This window comes from Centrocercus urophasianus, unplaced genomic scaffold, assembly GCF_019232065.1.
Source record: "Centrocercus urophasianus isolate 14NV4802_14NV808 unplaced genomic scaffold, USGS_Curo_1.0 seq_12, whole genome shotgun sequence".
NCBI classification, from domain to species: Eukaryota; Metazoa; Chordata; class Aves; order Galliformes; family Phasianidae; genus Centrocercus; species Centrocercus urophasianus.
Window position 1 is genome coordinate 56,746,893 of NW_024884364.1, and position 17,622 is coordinate 56,764,514.

General features: G+C 42.6%; 1 protein-coding gene across 2 annotated transcripts; it reads right to left on the minus strand.

The window, feature by feature from the left end:
* Positions 1–158: 158 nt before the first annotated feature.
* CHST10 (carbohydrate sulfotransferase 10) lies at positions 159–17,162 on the minus strand. Of its 2 annotated transcripts, none has more exons than XM_042810844.1 (6): positions 17,116–17,162; positions 12,097–12,231; positions 8,689–8,786; positions 6,439–6,673; positions 3,301–3,406; positions 159–2,739 (listed from the first exon to the last, which is right to left on the minus strand). In XM_042810844.1, exons 2-6 carry the CDS (start codon positions 12,206–12,208, stop codon positions 2,202–2,204), a joined length of 1,089 nt encoding a protein of 362 aa, XP_042666778.1. In that variant the 5' UTR covers positions 12,209–12,231; positions 17,116–17,162; the 3' UTR covers positions 159–2,201. The 2 variants fall into 2 exon arrangements, with proteins under 2 accessions (XP_042666778.1, XP_042666779.1); XM_042810845.1 differs by lacking the exon at positions 17,116–17,162 and adding an exon at positions 16,343–16,767.
* Positions 17,163–17,622: the final 460 nt, after the last annotated feature.

Sequence of the window (17,622 nt, forward strand, 5' to 3'; positions counted from 1 at the left end):
CCCAGAGAACTCAACTCAGAAAGCCATTAGAAAAAAAAAAGATGCTGTTACTGGAGATTCATGCAGCACTTCCCACCTGGCCATTTTTAAACAATTGATACATGAAGTAATTTACCCGAGACAATAAAACCAGATACATTTGTATCAGTAACTTATGCTTTCAGTGGAAAACAATTCTACTTTCATCTTTATTAGAATTAAACTTTTAAGGCCTGAATTCACTATACATCATTCACACTGTTACATTTTAGATCCGCAGAGAGGTAATTGATCAGCTCATTAGCTCCAAAATGTGTTTAACAATACATTTTGCTAAGCTCCCATATTAAGAAAAACAGAGAAACCTGGAGCTGTTAACATCTTTTTATCGTTTGTTAAGAACTAACAAGTTAGGGCACTGTAACCATTGCTTTTTCTCAAAATAATAATAATAATCATCCCACCTTTGGAGATTTGCCACCTGGGACTGTTCTCTTCTCATGATGCTCAGTGAGTGATCCTCTCTCATTTCAGTGAGACTGTTGGGATCTTTCTGAAACCACATCCAGCTACAACAGGGCTTCCTTTCTGCAGATGGCAGCCCATGTCAGCTTGGCACAGCTTTCCTTTTTCACAAGTCCAAGATGCTTCCTTGTGCTGATAGAGAAGCTATGGAAAACATGCTGGGGCTGCACTGAAAAGCAGATTCCATAGCACTGACAGCCAGCAGCGTTTCCAGCCAGCAACGTTACACTGATCTGAAAAGTAATCCTTTAGGATCAGGATTTCAGAGCACAGGTTGCATGCTCACTTTGGACAGATTGATGGCTGCAGTCTGGGCTTGTGGTCTCTCTCCCACGAACTGCAGGATGAGGCAGCAGCACGCTGATGCTTATTGCTGGTGAGCTCAAACATGGGACAACTCCTTATTGGGCAGAATGCAAGCACAGGCAATTATTATGGCTGCATTCATTCAGTTCTGGTTTGCTGTTTTTTTGACACACAAAACATGTACAGAAATGTAAGCGAAATTCACACTCCTGGCAAGCTGCCACCTCACCTGTTGGTAACACAAATGTTGGACTTTTAAAACTCCGGGCACCATGGCAGTGAATGAAAACGGAAGGATCCAAATACTGCCTACTTCAGCAATAGGGGAATAGATTTTCAGAGGGAAGCAAACGTTCTGTTCTGCAAGGTACAGAACTCTGAGCAAGGCAGGATATAAGAAAAAGGAAGACCATTAATCCAAGTAACTTTAGCAGCTCTTCCATATGTCGACCTGCTTTTGTGGCTTCTTTATTAATCTCCACTGTTAGAAGACAAAACAAAATGTGTGGCATCTTTGATTTCTGTATGTGCTCCCACAAATACAACTAATTATTTTAAATTAATTTTCCTTAGGGTTCCCCTAACGGCTTCATATTTCTATGCATATTCTCCTATGCTCCATTTGATTCTGGTGTTCTCAGATAACTTACATAGCCAGGAGTTAAATAATACCTTGAAAATCAAAGGTAGAATGATGATGCTCAATAGACCAGTAGTAAGTACAGTAAACACTTGACAAAAGTACAAAGATAACTGGGCTTTAGAACCAGCCCCTTTCTGAACAGTTCTAAAGCTTCTGTCTAATTAGGTTCACTTTGTGACAAACAAAAATGGGATTAGATCAGCATTTCTATTATTATAGCAGCCACATGACAGAAACTAGATGATTTTACTTGTAAAGCATTCAATCAGTCTTTAGTCCTGTACTGGCCTCTAATTTTCAAAGCTCATGGGAGACTGCATGCCCTTCTCATGAGAATGAATCATCGAGCTCACAAACATGTCAGCATTAACCTGCAATGAAATTGCCATCTTTATAAATACTTCACAACATTTTTAAATTGCATTCTGCCTGGGAGAAGGAGGAGGAAGACTATCGTCCATTTGTTTTTCCCTTTTCTTTTTCCCCCTGCAAGGAAGGGAGAGAAGTGAAATCCTGTGTTTTAGATAACTGACTTCATTCCTAACAGACTGCAGTGTCACATATTGAAAATATGGTCAGTAAGCAACAACTTTAAGTCCCTAACTCTTCATATGACACATGTTTCATGGAAGAACGGAGCAACATCAAAAAGCTAGAAAACAAAAGGTCATTCTCATCTCTGTCAGCGTTGCAGCTGGTATTCACACAGGTTTCAATTAAGACACTTCTCCAGAGCTTCTCCCAAACATCACTTAAACAAGAAATCTGGCTCCTGATACCCAAAGAGTTTAAAGTCGCCTTCAAACCGAGCATAGAGGCGTCTGATGTCTCTCTTGCTGATTCCTGAAAAATACCTCTCTACTTTTGTTTTGTTGTACACTGTTATGCCTGGCGGAATCGTGGGGTACGATACCAGACGGTCTATGCCGGCTGCTTTCAAAATGTAGGGAGCATCGTCCTCCAGGGTTTCATGGTGTCCAATCACACTGTACGTGATTTCGCAGGGGGCACAGAGTTCCACGTAGGTTACCCAGTGAATAATGTGATCACCAAACTGGACATCCAGCCATCGGTGATTGGGGTCACCCAGATAGCGAACAAAATCCTCAAACTGCAGCCCTTTGGTCTCCAGGCGATTTCTCCTGTACTTACGAATGATGCTGGGAGCAATTTCGTGTCGGTACCAAGGCTCAAAGCGAGGATTGTGCACAAACTTGTCTTTAAATGCAGAAATAAGTCTTTCAAATGGATCTCTAACAATAAAAAACTTGAAGTATAAATTCAGCCTAAACAGAAGAAGGAAAAAAAATAAGATTGAATAATTATGAAAATATAAGCAGCACCTAGCAAAGTCTTACAAACTGTATGGAAACTGACTGCAGGGAGAGCAATGTAAATCATATGCTACTTCCATAATCTATCAATACTATCATCAGTAGGACTTGAAATACAATGTCTGTATTTTTCACTATAAGTTTTTGCATACAGTACAAAATGTCAGTAGAGCTTCCTCATCCTCCACATTCTATTACAGCTGAAGAAGCTTAGTTTATCACAATCCAAATAAACAGGAGACCAAATCCTCTATGATGCTGAAAACTCTGAATTCAAGATATTTTTAATGTTATGAGGGTAAGCTCAAAATAAAAGTAAAATACACAATCACACAGAAAAAGTAACTCAGTGCAGCTAAATACAAAGAGGGTTGCAATTTTCAATGTCAGGTAGTTAGACAAATCATTGCTTCAGCACCAAGTGTTTCAGCTGAATGTCTGCTCTCCAGTCTGCTCACCCCACTCCTGACTCCAAGCCCCTGCCACGTCCCCAGGAAGCCATTCATCTCTTACCGCTTTTTAATTTCAGAGTCACTGAAGGAGGACAGACGTGGAAGGCCATTTTTCTCATGATCATGTACAATGCTTTCGGGGATCTCGTCTATGGAAGAATATGCTCCTACAAAAATTGAAAAGAGAGCAAGAGGATTTTTCAAAAGGGGGAAAAAAAAAAAAAAGCAAAACTGAGCATGCTTTTGGCTGACAGCTTTTTAGTTTATCTTCCAATTTCCCCCATTTTCAGTGTTTATGGTTACAATACTTGATGCTGTCAAATGACAAAAGATTCTGACTGTAAAGCTCAGAGAACGGCCTGGATTGAAAAGGACCACAATGATCATCTGGTTTCAACCCTCCTGCTATGTGCACAGTCGCCAGCCACCAGACCAGGCTGCCCAGAGCCACATCCAGCCTGGCCTTGAATGCCTCCAGGGATGGGGCATCCACAGCCTCCTTGTGCAACCTGTTCCAGTGTGTCACCACCCTCTGTGTGAAAAACTTCCTCCTAATATCTAACCTGAACCTCCCCTGCCTCACTTTAAGACCATTCTCCCTTGTCCTATCATTATCCACCCTCGTAAACAGCCTTCCCCTTCCTGCTAATATGCTCCCTTGAAGTACTGGAAGGCCACAAGGAGGTCTCCCTGGAGTCTTCTCTTCTCCAAGCTAAACAAGCTCAGTTCTCATGGCTAACTAACACCAAAATCCAAGGCCATGGGGCTTAGAAGAATTTCATCAGCAATTATGCTTAAGCCCATAACTTCCCGTTTCAGTGTCCCCACTGTCTTTTCCTCTGCCCACACATACAAATGGGGGAAGACTTTGAGAATTAATTCCAGAGAAGGAATCAGCACTTTTTCTGAGTTTCCACCACCAGCAAAAAATAAATGCTGTGGGCCGCTTTTGGAACTGTGCCAACGCAAAAGCATTTTGCTCTCAGGATCCATAAAATTCCTTTAATGACTACACTATGCTCAAACAAAAATTCCAATCATACAATATCACACAGATTGATAAGCACTAAAATTAACAACAAAAAAGCTTCAGATATTCTTCAGCCCCCCTCCCCACCCCCTCCCCCTCCCTCCAAGGATGTAAACTGACAAGAAAAATTGTCACTAAGTTCTCATGCATTCTTTTTAAGAATCCAATCCTGGAAGTTTTTATGACCTTGAAAAACATCTTATGCGACCCCTTGGGCCTCAGGAGTAAGCCTTCACACAAAGCATCATTTCAGAAAGCCAACACACACTGAGAACAGGCTGATGCAAAGCAAGCTGTTTAGTTGAAAGTCTCTGTGGCATTCTCTGTTCCAATATTTCTACCACAAAAGTAATGTAGATAATTAACATTTCAATAAAAACCTTAGGAGCAGTCAGAATTGTGATGAATAATGCACGCAACTCAGATTCTCAGTTTTATCATTTTGTATGTGTGGGGAAATACTTTATTAATTTTAGTTTTCTAATTACATTTTTTGGCACTCCAGGGGAACTCCACGTGCACAGTAGATGTCAGATTAGATAACCTCAGCAACTGAAAGCTTTTATTGCACCTTAGCTCTGGATGAATACAAGCAGTATCAGAATTTGTTTCCCAGCAGTGCCACAGCTGTTTCTACATCCTGAACCTACACATACCACTTTCAGAAGCAGAGTATTCCCCTCTAAGTATCAGTTCCATTTGTGGAAACTACCCAAAGAGACAAAAGTTACAACAGTGAAAGAGATGGTCTTCATCAGCACATACTCACATACTGGCAGCACAAGGCAGAAGAGACCAATATTTATTCAGACACAATTCTCTATCATTATCCAGCATGCCAGAACTTGGAATCTTAAAGAAAAAGGTTCTCTGCTAGTAAGACATCAGTTATCCTCCACCGAACGACAAAAAACCCTGCCAGTCCTGAGCGATTCTTTGTATGTTCTCTGTTAAAATCAGGCAAAGGAAGGTAGTTCTAATGCACTCATGTAGTTTCACACTCAGTATTTTTTTCCAATGCAGTTTACGTAGGCATTTAAGAAACAAGTGTGTACCTCTGTGCCCGCGTATCTTCTCTGGATTTTAAGCTCTGATCCATAGATCAAGACTGAAACTAATATACAAGTCTTTGGAGATATACTCCTTAGAACAAACGTTTTGCTGAGGGACACAGCTCCTTTGTCAACTTGTGACTGTTTCCTTATTGGTATGCGAACTATTTCATGCAAGGTCAAGAGAACATAAACAGAAGTGTAGAGCTGGCTGTCCTGAGGGTTCTCATCACAAGAAATATAGGTTTATAGTATTCAGGTATCAGCTATACCTTGATGAACCATGTTGCCTGTAAAGCCACCAAAGGGCTCCAATTGACCTGGCTATACATAGGAAAGACACAGTCCTGGTAAAAGATGATCTCTTAAGTTAAACAAAGGTGTGTTATATTAAATACAATCAAGCTAAGCATGTGTGCACCCAGTGGTGCAGTGGGAAACTCTGAAGAAACCACTTATTTGTATTGGCATACCATGCTACTGAAGGAGTGTTCTAGGTCCAAGTAGACAGAGCATGCCTCATAGCTTGTTACTCAAACACCAGTCCTTTTACTCCTTCTTTTAGTCTTTTATAACACACCTTTGTTGATGAAATTCTACTCTGAAGTGCCTCAGAATCTCCTTAACTCATATGAGGCTTGGTGGTTACACATACACATGATTTCACCACCACAGATCCACAGCAGATGCTGAATTTTAATAAGCTTTCCTCGAGCCTTAAAGAGTGAAGTTGTAAGTTGGTGGGTTCAAGATTTTGTACAGTCATTTCTTAGGGAATTGTGGTACCTTGTAATTTACTTGTTTCAAACCCTTTAAATCAGTGCCACCCCTTCAAAGATAACAAACCTACCTACCACATGCATATGTGCACTACTGACTCAAAGAATTTTTGAGTCAAACATTAACAGTACTTATTTTCACAGAAAGAACAGGTTTATTTTCTTTAAAAATAGATCTTCTGAAAGGATTAGAAGCAACTGTGACGAATGAGTAGCTGAAATTAAGTATCAGTGTACTGAAAGGCAGAAAGAATCCATTTTAGTCCTGTCCCAGTTGGACCAATTCTGCTCTTTCCTCCCCCTCAAAAAAACCCACACACCCACAACTGAGTAGATACCATTTAAAACGATCAAGACTTTTTTCCACTGAGTGTTGCCCACTTTTGGCGTCTGACAAAACAGGATCTTGTGCTTGTCACACACAAATATTCGGTCCAAGACGAATTTGGAAACTGCAGTGTGAGAGAGATTACTCAATGCAGTGTCTCTGCAGACATTCCGGAGAAGCTCAAGTCTTTCCATATGAACCAAGGGATGGTGTAGCAGATTTCCAGTGAAAGCTTTTCCAGTAGGCTTTATAATATAGAGGGGAGAAAGAAAAAACAAAGTGCAAATGTTTAGTTTCAGATCAAATTCTAAACTGTAAAAGTCCTCAAACTGTTCATGATAATGATCCCTACGCTCATGATAACACTACTAAACATAAACTGAAGAAGTAACAGTTTCCTTCCTGCACTGCTGCTGTACGTGTTGGTATGTGGCATTCCTCTTATCCAAAAACTGATGACCTGTTTAACTTTTGTGAGGCTAAGAATCATAGAATCATAGAATCACCAAGGTTGGAAAAGACCTAAAAGATCACCCAGTCCAACCGTTCACCTATTCCCAATAGCTCCTACTAAACCATGTCCCTCAACACAACATCCAGCCTTTCCTTGAACACCCCCAGGCTCGGTGACTCCACCACCTCCCTGGGCAGTCCGTTCCAGAGGAGAGAGCCCTGACTACAACCACATCCCTCTGCCTCATGGTTAATTGGGAGAGAGAAAGAACAAGATTGCCTGATACACAGATGAAGAGAAATTTTAATTTTCTGTTGAAGAGTCCTCCTCTTTCCACTAAGTGTGATTTACACACCTGGATCTGGGAAGGAAAGAGATAACACTGTTCACAGAAAAACAGATTTTACACTGCCATTTCTTTGTTAATAGCAAAGAAAAATTCACTTATAGTTTTGGCACAGCACATTATGGTGTCAAACTTTTCTTCAGCTTCACAACTTCCTTATTTTAACGCTGTTACCTTTTGCAGCAAGCACAAGGTTAGAAAGCCACACTGCAAAGTGAAGTACATCATTCTTATTTCCACTGCTAACTCTCAGGCTTTCACTCTGGAGGGACTTCATTATTACTCAAGTAAATATAACAAGCTGAATTTGACCAGGTCCAATGCCACCAAGCATTGTCATCTGTTTCTTTATTCAGATGGTACTTTACATAGTGCCCAAGCAACATATGAGAAAGGGATGGTTTTACATTTTGTCCCAATTATTCATTCTCTGTTCAAGATGCAATTTGGATGGCCTGACAGATTGCTTATCAAAACCAATTCCTTTTGCATGCAACCAGGATTAATATTATTGTTCTGTGGTTCACATTGTCACAAAGTCAAGAGGGAATAGTTTTAGATCAACAACCTCTTATCCTCTTCCATACAACTAAAGGAAGATATTAAGACTTGCTACTGCCAGACTTCCACTGAACAAAGCCCTTCTCCCAAGTACAGTGAAGAAAACTTAAATTTCCTTTTTTTTTTTTTTAAACATAAGGAAAACAAAGTGCCCTGCTTATACAGATATCCACATTCCATACTGCTTTAAAGAAATACTCTAAATATCAGGTGACTGATTTATCCAATGGCACACCTAGTCTTAAGTTCACATTCGCATTTGGAATTCTCAGTTTCCTTGAGAATTAGCAAGGAATTTGCTAAGAACTGCATCTGTTCTGCTTTATTTCTGAAAGTACAGAACTGTGCAGTTGGATCAACTTGTATTGAATACTACTGTGTTTGTGTTTCACTTTGGACAAATTCTGCAATGTAAAGCACAAAGAGCACTGAAGATGAAGAAAAAAAATGGAATCTGATAAAAAAGAATCAGAAAGACCAGGCAAAGAACCAAGAGGAATGAAAACAGACAAGACTCAGGCTTGACCTCGAGAACCATGAACCTGATGATTATAACAAGACATCTAAGACACTGTAACAAGTAACCCAAAATGGGGCCATTACATAAGAAAGGCAAGCAAAAACTGATTGACCTGACTTGATAAAAGTGGTAGTGCTATATTCTATATACTAGAACTATATTCTCCTAGAAGTGGAAGTGCATTAATTTGGACAGATAGAAGGTTACTGTAACAAAGCAGCTTTGGGAAGCTGAAAGAAATTCTGTTGGCTCTACGAAAAATTAAAGTCTGAATAATGATTCCTGTCTAGCAGTTCCTTTAACCACAGGAAACCCTTACATAATCTCTCTTTTCTCCCACTCTTTAATACATACAAACTCTTATCTCAACGGTACGCACCTGGAATTCTTTAGTCCAATGTTTTTCCTCTGGCACACGTGCCTCCTCCACTTTTGTCACAGCTGTCAGTATTAATGGCTCTTGTTTGGCACCATAGCCTGCAGAAGGAAAAAAGATAAGAGCATTATGGAGGATGGGGGGAAAGCAACAATTTCTGCTTTACAGCCAACACAATGGAAAAACATTTTCTGCAATAAGCAGGCAAAACATTACGATTTGTTTCCAGATGGGAAAGTACTAGAGAAGACATGAGAGGCTATGAATATTTTAAAGAACATACTCTATGGGAATTTTGGATGTAATTTTAATTTAGTTTTCTCAAAGAAACACGACCATTATCTTTCTTGAGGGGGCTTTCAAAAACAAACTGCATACAAAGAAACACAGAAATTGAAAATCCAAATGTCAGGAAAAATAATAATGTTTGCACAGGTTTTAAGATCTAATAATATATGATATTGGAGTTTTCTTTAGTTGAAGAACAACTGGATGCATACGACAGTACAATACTTTTATTTTTTTAATAAACTTCCTGGAAACTAATTTTTGCAGGCTTCTGCCCTTCCCACATCCATATTAATAGGTAAGTTTCACCTACTGTAAACTCTTAGACATTAGCAAAAAAATAAAAAGAAAGCATTGTTAAGGAGCACCTTTATTTTCTTAGCAGCAGATCTAATCAGCACTAAAGAATACAAGATCCCTTTATTATTTATTACTGGAACGATGGCTTTTCCTTAGAGACTTCCACAAAGAGAAAAACAAATTCAGTGAATACATTCATTCTTTTTAATTATTTTAGAGCAGCTAATAATCCCAAACGAAATTAAAGTATGTAAGGGAAAAACCTCCTGCATCTTTTTGCAATTTGCATGCTACAGGGAAACTGAAAAATAACACAATTCTGTAGTTTTACGTGTTTTTGATGCAGGAAAAAAAAAAAAAAAAAATTGAAGTTTTCCTTAACCTCAAAGGGAAAAGAACAGGATTTCTCCCTCAAAATTTCTTTCTATCCATACTGCATTATTTTCCCCTTCATATAGTTCACTCTTTTATGAATAGTCTTTATTCATCCGCAACCACAATTGTTTATGGTTTTATGCTCAAGAAGACATCAACTGTTTATGCCCACCCCCCCTTTCAAGGTAGCACTTCACCACTGTGCTCATGCTGGATTTAAACAAAAGGAACAGATGGAAAAGCAACTTGAAACTGAAAGGAATGCAACATCCCTAAGTGCCACATCTGCGCCTCTCCTGAACGGCTCCAGGGACACGGCTGCACCACCTCCCTGGGCAGCCTATTCCAACACATTACCACTCTTTCTGAGAAGAAAGTTTTCCTAAAACCTAACCTGAACCTCCCCTGACACATCTGGGTTGTTTTTTTTTTTTGCTTGTTTTTTTAATTATTATTTTTTTTAATTTAATAAGAGTTCCTCCAGAATTAGCCATCATGCTTACTTGGGCTTTCTCCTGGTATATTCTTCCCTTCATCAGTCCCAGTATAAACACTGCAAACTCCAACACCTACATACTCATGGCTTTGTAAGACTGAAGCTTAAAAAATTATGGAGCTCCTGCTCAGAGATCCTCCTATCCAAATAAGAAAGAGGATTCAGCACAGAGGAAAAAAAGACAAAAAATGGTAAGGCAAGATAATGAAAAGCAAATAAATGCAGAGGGTGTGCTCTGCTTATTTATTATTTTAAGTACGTTTTAGTTCCTCTGACAACTTCTGGTGGAAATAACCACTCACATAATACTTAAGCTCAGAAGCAAGAGTTGGCATAGCATAAAATACTGGAACATTTAACTACCTTACATAAGGCTGGCACATCTGCAGATATACCAAGGCTCAAAAACAGCTAAAACGGAGGAAATCTACAAAGTAAGTCTATAGCTTTCACCTTTAAGACTTAAAAGGTACACCTAGCATATTTATCTGCTATCAAGTCAATGATACAAATAGCACTAGTGATCCCAGTGCTTCAGAAGTTACATATTTTTTGCATATTTTAGGCATATGCACAAGTACAGCTGTCTTAGAACTGTAGGTTGTGTCATAAGCTCTCTGTAGGACGATTTTTTTTTTTCCTAACACCAGCTCTTCGTTAGACTTTCTTTAGAAAACTCTAACGTGCTGTGTGGTGTCATCAAATGGCTTAAATTCCCCATCAGTCTAACACCATCTGGGTTACTTATGCTAAGCAAAAGCCTATCAGCTCTTTGTCAGTCAAACGGCAGAGGATAAAGCTGAACGCAAGAAGCAGGGCAGAGGTGGCTAGGCTAAGTGTGCTGTAAAAGAAAACAAGCTTTGCATGAAATCAAGCTATACACAATGCTGCCACAGTTACAAGAGGACAGAAACTAGTATTGCGGGAGCTTTATTTTGGTCATTTTTAAACAGGTAGCTTTGTACACACTATTCTGTACACAAATTCTCCCCTTCGGAAATGAAGATACTCAAGCTGAGTACATCGGAAAAAGCAGACCTCACAAGACAAAACTGCAAAACATGTTTTCCTCTGTTCCTGACCACTAAGGAAAAAGAAAAAAGGATCCCATACAAAGTTTGCAGACTTCTACCAGGACAAGCAGGAATTGAATATCAGCACTGACATTTCTACAGATTTATTTGTTCTGTTCTCAGACCTACTGAAAAAGAGTGGTAATGTGCTGAGAAGCGTTTTGCACAGGAAGTGCATTTATGTGAATGACTATACCATCTCCTCTTTCCCAGTGTTGGAAATAATCCAAGTAATTTTGTCAGGACGGTATCTCTGATAAAAGCAAAATTTATTCGCGATTGCAATGGCGGACATCCCGCAAGCAGGAGCGCGCCTATGGACACAACATGACAGCCTTTATACCCTGTTTTCTCCCCCTTGCCTCCCCCCTCCTCCCTTGTTTCCCGAATGGCTGGGTACTCCAGGTTCACAATCTTATCAGAAGGTTTACATTTGCTATTTATCTGGTGCCAGTCAGCAGTCATCCTGTTGTTTCCAAGATGTCTCGGTGCTCTCCTTGTCCTACTGATATGGTGATTTTCTTTGAAGTCATCATCGTTAAACAAAGAGCACTGGGGGATGTCAGGCCTTCCCAATGTCAGGCACTTCCTCGGGCATGCCATGGCTTGTTCTCTGGTTTGCTCTCGTGCAGGATATTCTTGCAGTGTGTATGACAAAATATACATATATATATACATATATACACATATATACAGAGTGTGCATTCCTGGGAAGGTTTGTCTATACGGTAAGTAAACTTATCAGAGATCTTCCCCAAGTTAAGTAGAAGGACTCCCAAAAAGAACTATGATAGCGGAGATCATAAAATAAAAATAATATTATACAATTCTAATGCAGAAACAACACTTGATTCCCACACCAGCAAACACTGAACTTACCATCTGGATCTTTAAAAGTCAATGTGATAAACTTGCTGGCAACCATGAACATGAATATCACCCAAAAGCATGCAGCTAGAAGCAGCCACTGGTGGTGCATGTTGTCAGACATGAGCCATATAAAGTTGTTGCTTCCTGTTTGAAAGGGGAAAGATAGGCACATGAATACTTTTTGTTCCAGTTTAGAAAAATGCTCTCCATAACCAAACTCTAGTTAAGTATATCACAGAATCACCAAGCTTGAAAATGACCTCCAAGTCTAGTCCAACTGTCCACCTACCACCAGTATTTCCCACTGAACCACGTCCCTCAGTACAACACCTAAATCTTTCCTTAACACTTCCAGGGACAGTGACCCCACCACCTTCCTGGGCAGCCCATCCCAGCACCTCATCACTTTTTCAGAGAAGAAATTTCTTCTAATGTCCAGCCTGAACCTCCCCTGGTGCAACTTGAGGCCATTCCCTCTCATCCTACCACTAGTTACACAGGAGAAGAGGCCAACCCCCACCACACCACAACCTCCCTTTAGGAAACTGTAGAGAGAGATAAGGCCTCCCCTTCTCTTCTCCAGACTGAACAATCCCAGTTCCCCCAGCTGCTCCCCTTAAGACTTGTGCTCCAGACCCCTCACAGCTCTGTTGCCCTTCTCTGAACACACCCCAGGTAAGCGTGTCCAGAAAGTACATCATATATACAACAAAAGAAAAGCAGCAGACTCCTCTCCTTCTATTTGCTGGTAGTTTTTTTTTTTGTTTGTTTTTTTTTTTTTTCCTGTTCTTTCAACTGAAACAACTGCTTAGCCAATATGAGCACCTGCTGCTATCAGTGAGATATTTCTTTCCTCATTCACCCCACCTTGGTCTGACTGCTCACAGATTGCTCTGGGTTAGAAGGGGCTTCAAAAGTGCCCATTCAGTTCCATACCCCTGCTGTGAGTTGGGCTGCCACCCCCCTCCTCCCCCCCATTAGGCTGCCCAGGGTCAAAGCAGCAAACCTCCAATTTTTTTTTGAGGGTAGTTCTTTTCCCCCATTTAAATTTCTGAGGCGGCTGATCACAGCACAAGAAGGTAAAATGAGGAAAGCTCCACTCCTCAGGGTTGCCAGCCAGGCAGATCAACGTTAACAGCATTCATAACTGTCCTGTGTCAACTCAGGACACAAGACATTCCTCTCCTGCCCAGCCTACAAAAACCACGGGCAAGATGCTACTGAGCCAACACACTAAGTTTAACCCAAAGCTGTATTTCAAGGCAGTAATGTTACTCATTTTGTTACTTTTGTTGCCAGTAAAGTATCAACTGGAAAGTTTTGATTTCCATGATGTTAATTATTACCCACACAGCCAGCAGGAGGAGTTTCCTCGCAGCAGTAAGTGAACTCTTCCTTTGGAGAACATTGATAATGCAACTTCAAAACTCCTCACCAAATAGGATTTAAATCAAATACTTTATGCAGTGAGATTCTCACAACAGTCTTGGGAGATTTGTACAGATGCAAAAAAAAACAAAAACAAAAACAAAAAAGCACCTGCATGGCATGCGATCACATTTCTGCACAGCCACTTGAATGAACTCCTCTCTGACGAGAGGAGAGGCCCTCATTCCCAGCTAAGATCATAAAATCATGCTAGTTATTGCTTCTGAGCAAATTTTGCATTATTTTTTTGGCTGCATACCAGTGTTTTGCCTTTTCATACCCACTGAAGCTTTTGACATTCTTCCAACACATCCATCTGCCACACCCTTACTCCTGCTACAGGTGCTGACTGCTTTTCCAACTAGCTTCTACCTTCCAGCAATGCAAATGCTTCTAAGAGTTCTCACTGGAGCTGATAGAAGTGAAATGTCTCCAGGGTACACCAAACACATGTGCAGGCAAGGCAAGCAGCTGAAAACAGATGGAGGAATCTCACCATACCATTACAATAATGCCAAATTTCTCCAAACCATCAGCTCCCAAAGGTGCTCGTTTTGAAGTATGCTACAGCATCAGCTATCTTCTGTTCAAGACACCAGAACTCACCACATTTGCTTTTAGATAAGCTGGCACTTCAAAGACATGAAAAATGGTCTGGGACGGATCGTCCCATCTAACCCATGACACCTGCTCTACATAAAGCCAGGAGAAACAGACCTCTGACAGTCAGAGTATCCCTGCTAGGCCAACCGTTTTCATAACGATGATGGATACACGTCATTCAGTAAGGAATGTGGATCCCTGTTGCTTTCAGTAATTTATGTACTGCAGTTCCACGAAGTTGTGTTGAATGTCACGGGGAGAGCAGCTCCGATGCGCTCCAACTTGGAAAACAACAGCAGTCAGTACCCACAGGGCCTGCAGCCAAATCCTCTGCTCTATGGGTAGGCCAGCAATGGGACGGGATCACAGTCACATCCATAACAATCACCATTATTACCCCTCAATACATTGAAGCTGAAAAGAAAACACTAAGCCGTTTGTGCACAAAGCAAATCTACAACCAGATCCCCTGATGGAATTGTGTTGTCAGAGGATTTATCAAAATGTACTTACAATGGCTGGCACGATTACTCACTTCCAGCATCTAAACAAAACTGCATCTACCCTAAGAAGCAGAACTACTCAAAATGATACACAGAAGTAAATCATTATTCTCACTTAAATGAGGTGACCATCAACATTTTTAAAAGAAGGTGTTTATGTTGCTCCCCTTTCTCTAGCTTTTTCTTTCCTAACAGAGATATTTTTCATCATTTTCACATACAGTAATCACACTTCCTGGTCTATCTCTGATCTTACTGCAATTTGTCTTTCCTGCCACTTATTTTCTAGTGAACACACGTACATACATATTAGCTCCTGAATCTCCCTTTTAAATGTTTCCTTTAACTTCTAAATGCACATTTTACTTCTTGCATAAAATATTCTTTCCTTACAAGTAGAAAAACCAAGAACATCGCTGAAGGCTCAGTTCATCCTGTCATAACATAACACAAAGGGATTTTTCAAATTGCTCCTTTTCCCTCTTATTACAATTCTGTGTTCTTTAGGGGCACAGGAGCCAAAAAAAGGAAAATAAAAGGTAAAAGGAAAAAAAAACAAAAAACAAAAAACACCAACCTTCTCTCCATGCATTCCCCTGTTCTTTCATCTCTGGCTATCTGCCCTGAATCCAAATTGGCACACAGTCCCCAGAGCAGTCAGGTGCCAGTTTTCCCAAAGCATGTACAGAAGCACAACGGGGAACATACACACAATCGTGAACCAAAGAACAAGACTCAGTAAGTGAGTTATCTGTCTGTGAGGAACATCCTATCTGGAAAAAACACTAGGACTTTGGGGAAAATTCCTGTTCTGCATATGAATGACAGAACCGAGTGAAGAATGACAGCTCAAGGCATCAAGGTCGGAAAAGACCTCATCTAGTCCAACCATCAACCTATCACCACCATACCCACTAAGCCGTGTCCCTCAGTATCACATCTACTTAAAAAATTTATCCTGAACAGGAAGTTTTGTCCTATTCTCTTGTTATGCTACTTTAGCCATTCCCTCCTGCTCTCCAGAAGGTGGTCTTCCATCTACTTCTAAAGAGCTTTTTAGGTATGAGTATGAACGACAATCATCGAAGCAAGCCAGGCCCTGGTAGCCATAGAGCTGGTAGACACGATCCACCAATGCTGAGAGCTGGCAGCCATCCCCAGAAACCAAAGACATGCCCTGGGAATGAATAGGGCTATGCAGAACATGATGGAAGGAGACTTGAAGATTTAAGCAGTATTAAAACTTAAAGCATAGGCCCCTGCTTGGCAGCTTATGGTGCCTGGGCAGGGGCCACTGTCCCTGGTGGGACAGTGCACAGTAAATGACAGCAGCACACTAGGAGCCTCCAACCATCAACCTACTTGCCTATCATCAGCATGTGACTAATGACATAACTCGAAGTGCACAACAAAGAACTAAAAGCAGTAAGATGAGACATCCAATTCATTTTCATCAAAGCCTCCCTTCTCTTCAGATAAAGTTAACAGATCTGGACAATTTCTTATACTTTAAAAAAAAAAAAAAAAAAAAAAAAAAAAAAAAAAAAAAGCCAAAATCTTTCACAGGCTCACTTCTTAAAATTGAATGATGATGCTAAATGCCATAAAGCACGTTACAACAGGTATTTTTGAAAACTGATTCTCTCTGAAGGCTTTTTAGCACCTTGACAGCATTCACAGGCTTGTCACCTGCTCTCACAAACCGAGCACGTGTAGCTCACCTGTCAGCAGGAAGGAAGGCAGAGAACTAATTCAGCATCCCAGCAACAGCCGCATCACCATCCTGGGCCATAGGCAGGCTTGGTGTGAAGGGGCTTGGCAGACGGCAGCCACGCTGGGAAGCACTGCAAGGCGTTCAGCTCAGCATTGAGAGGCAGCCTCCCAGACAGACACTGGGGCCACACAGGGCCCTGAACGCTCTTTGCAGCGTGGCAGCAGCTGTTATCCCAGCATCAGGGCTTCCCCAGCCAGATAGATGCTGAGATGCTCGTTGCCTCAGGGGAGGGATAAGAGCAGGGTGAGCATGCATCAGGAACACGGACACTACTGCGGTGTGACAGATATGGGCTGCGTCAAGCAAAGCCTATCCACAGCCCAAAAGCCAGATCCGGGTGCAGGCAGGCGATGGAGCTTGGCTAACCAGAAGCAAACTTTTCCCGGTTAAGGAGGAGAAAATCTTCCCTGCCAGAGCCATAAGCAAAGCTTCTCTCTCCGTGCAGGGCGCCCGCCAGCTCTGCCCTGCCGCTGACAGCCCGGCCTGCCATCACCGCACCCGGAGCCGGGCCTCGGCCGCCCGCTCCGCGACCACTCGCAAAAAGTAACCTCCTGCGGGGGACACAGCCTCGTCCCCGCGGCGGCTCTAGGCACGGCGACCCGCCTCCCACCGCGGCTCCCGGCCTGCTCCGGCTGCGGGCTGCCGGGCCTCCAGCTGAACACCTCCTCCTCCCCCTTCCCCAGGCTCGGAAAGCGCGAGGCGGAAGCGCCGCCGACTTACCGGCCCTACGGCGCCGATTCCCGCAGCCCCGGCCCCCGCGGCGGGGCGCCGCTCCGGCCCGGGCCCGCCTTACGCGGCGGGGCGCCGCTCTGGCCCCGGCTGCCGCATCCCCCCGCCCGGTTGCGGGCGGCGGCGACGCCTCCCCGCTCAGCCCCGATTGCCGCTGCTGCTGCCGCCGCCGCCGCCCAGCCCCGCCGCCGCCTCCATTTCCTCCCGCCGCGGGTAGGCCCCGGCCTCGGCGGCGCCCCCAGCCCCGCCGCTGGGAGGAAGAAGGTGGAGGCAGCCGGGGGGACGGAACGCTCCGCTCCGAGCAGACTCAGCGTCCCTGCCGGCCGCCAGCCCTGGGGCGGAGGCAGGAGGGAGGGAAAAGATGCTCGCCTCGCCTCGCCTCGCCCCGCCCTGCCCCGCCTCACCTCGCTCCGGCGGGAGCGGGACGCCCTACCCCGCGGGTCCCGGCTCCAGAGAGTCCACTTCCCGCAGGTACGGGGCCCGCCGCAGCCCTCGGCC

Excerpts from the sequence above, each read along its gene's own strand:
- CHST10 (XM_042810844.1), bottom strand. The coding sequence starts at position 12,208 with ATGTCTGACAACATGCACCACCAGTGGCTGCTTCTAGCTGCATGCTTT. Across the intron at positions 6,674-8,688 it reads ATTGGACTAAAGAATTCCAG|CCTACTGGAAAAGCTTTCAC; the intron begins GTGCGTACCGTT and ends TATATTATAAAG. Across the intron at positions 3,407-6,438 it reads AGTCTTGATCGTTTTAAATG|GAGCATATTCTTCCATAGAC; the intron begins GTATCTACTCAG and ends CAATTTTTGTAG.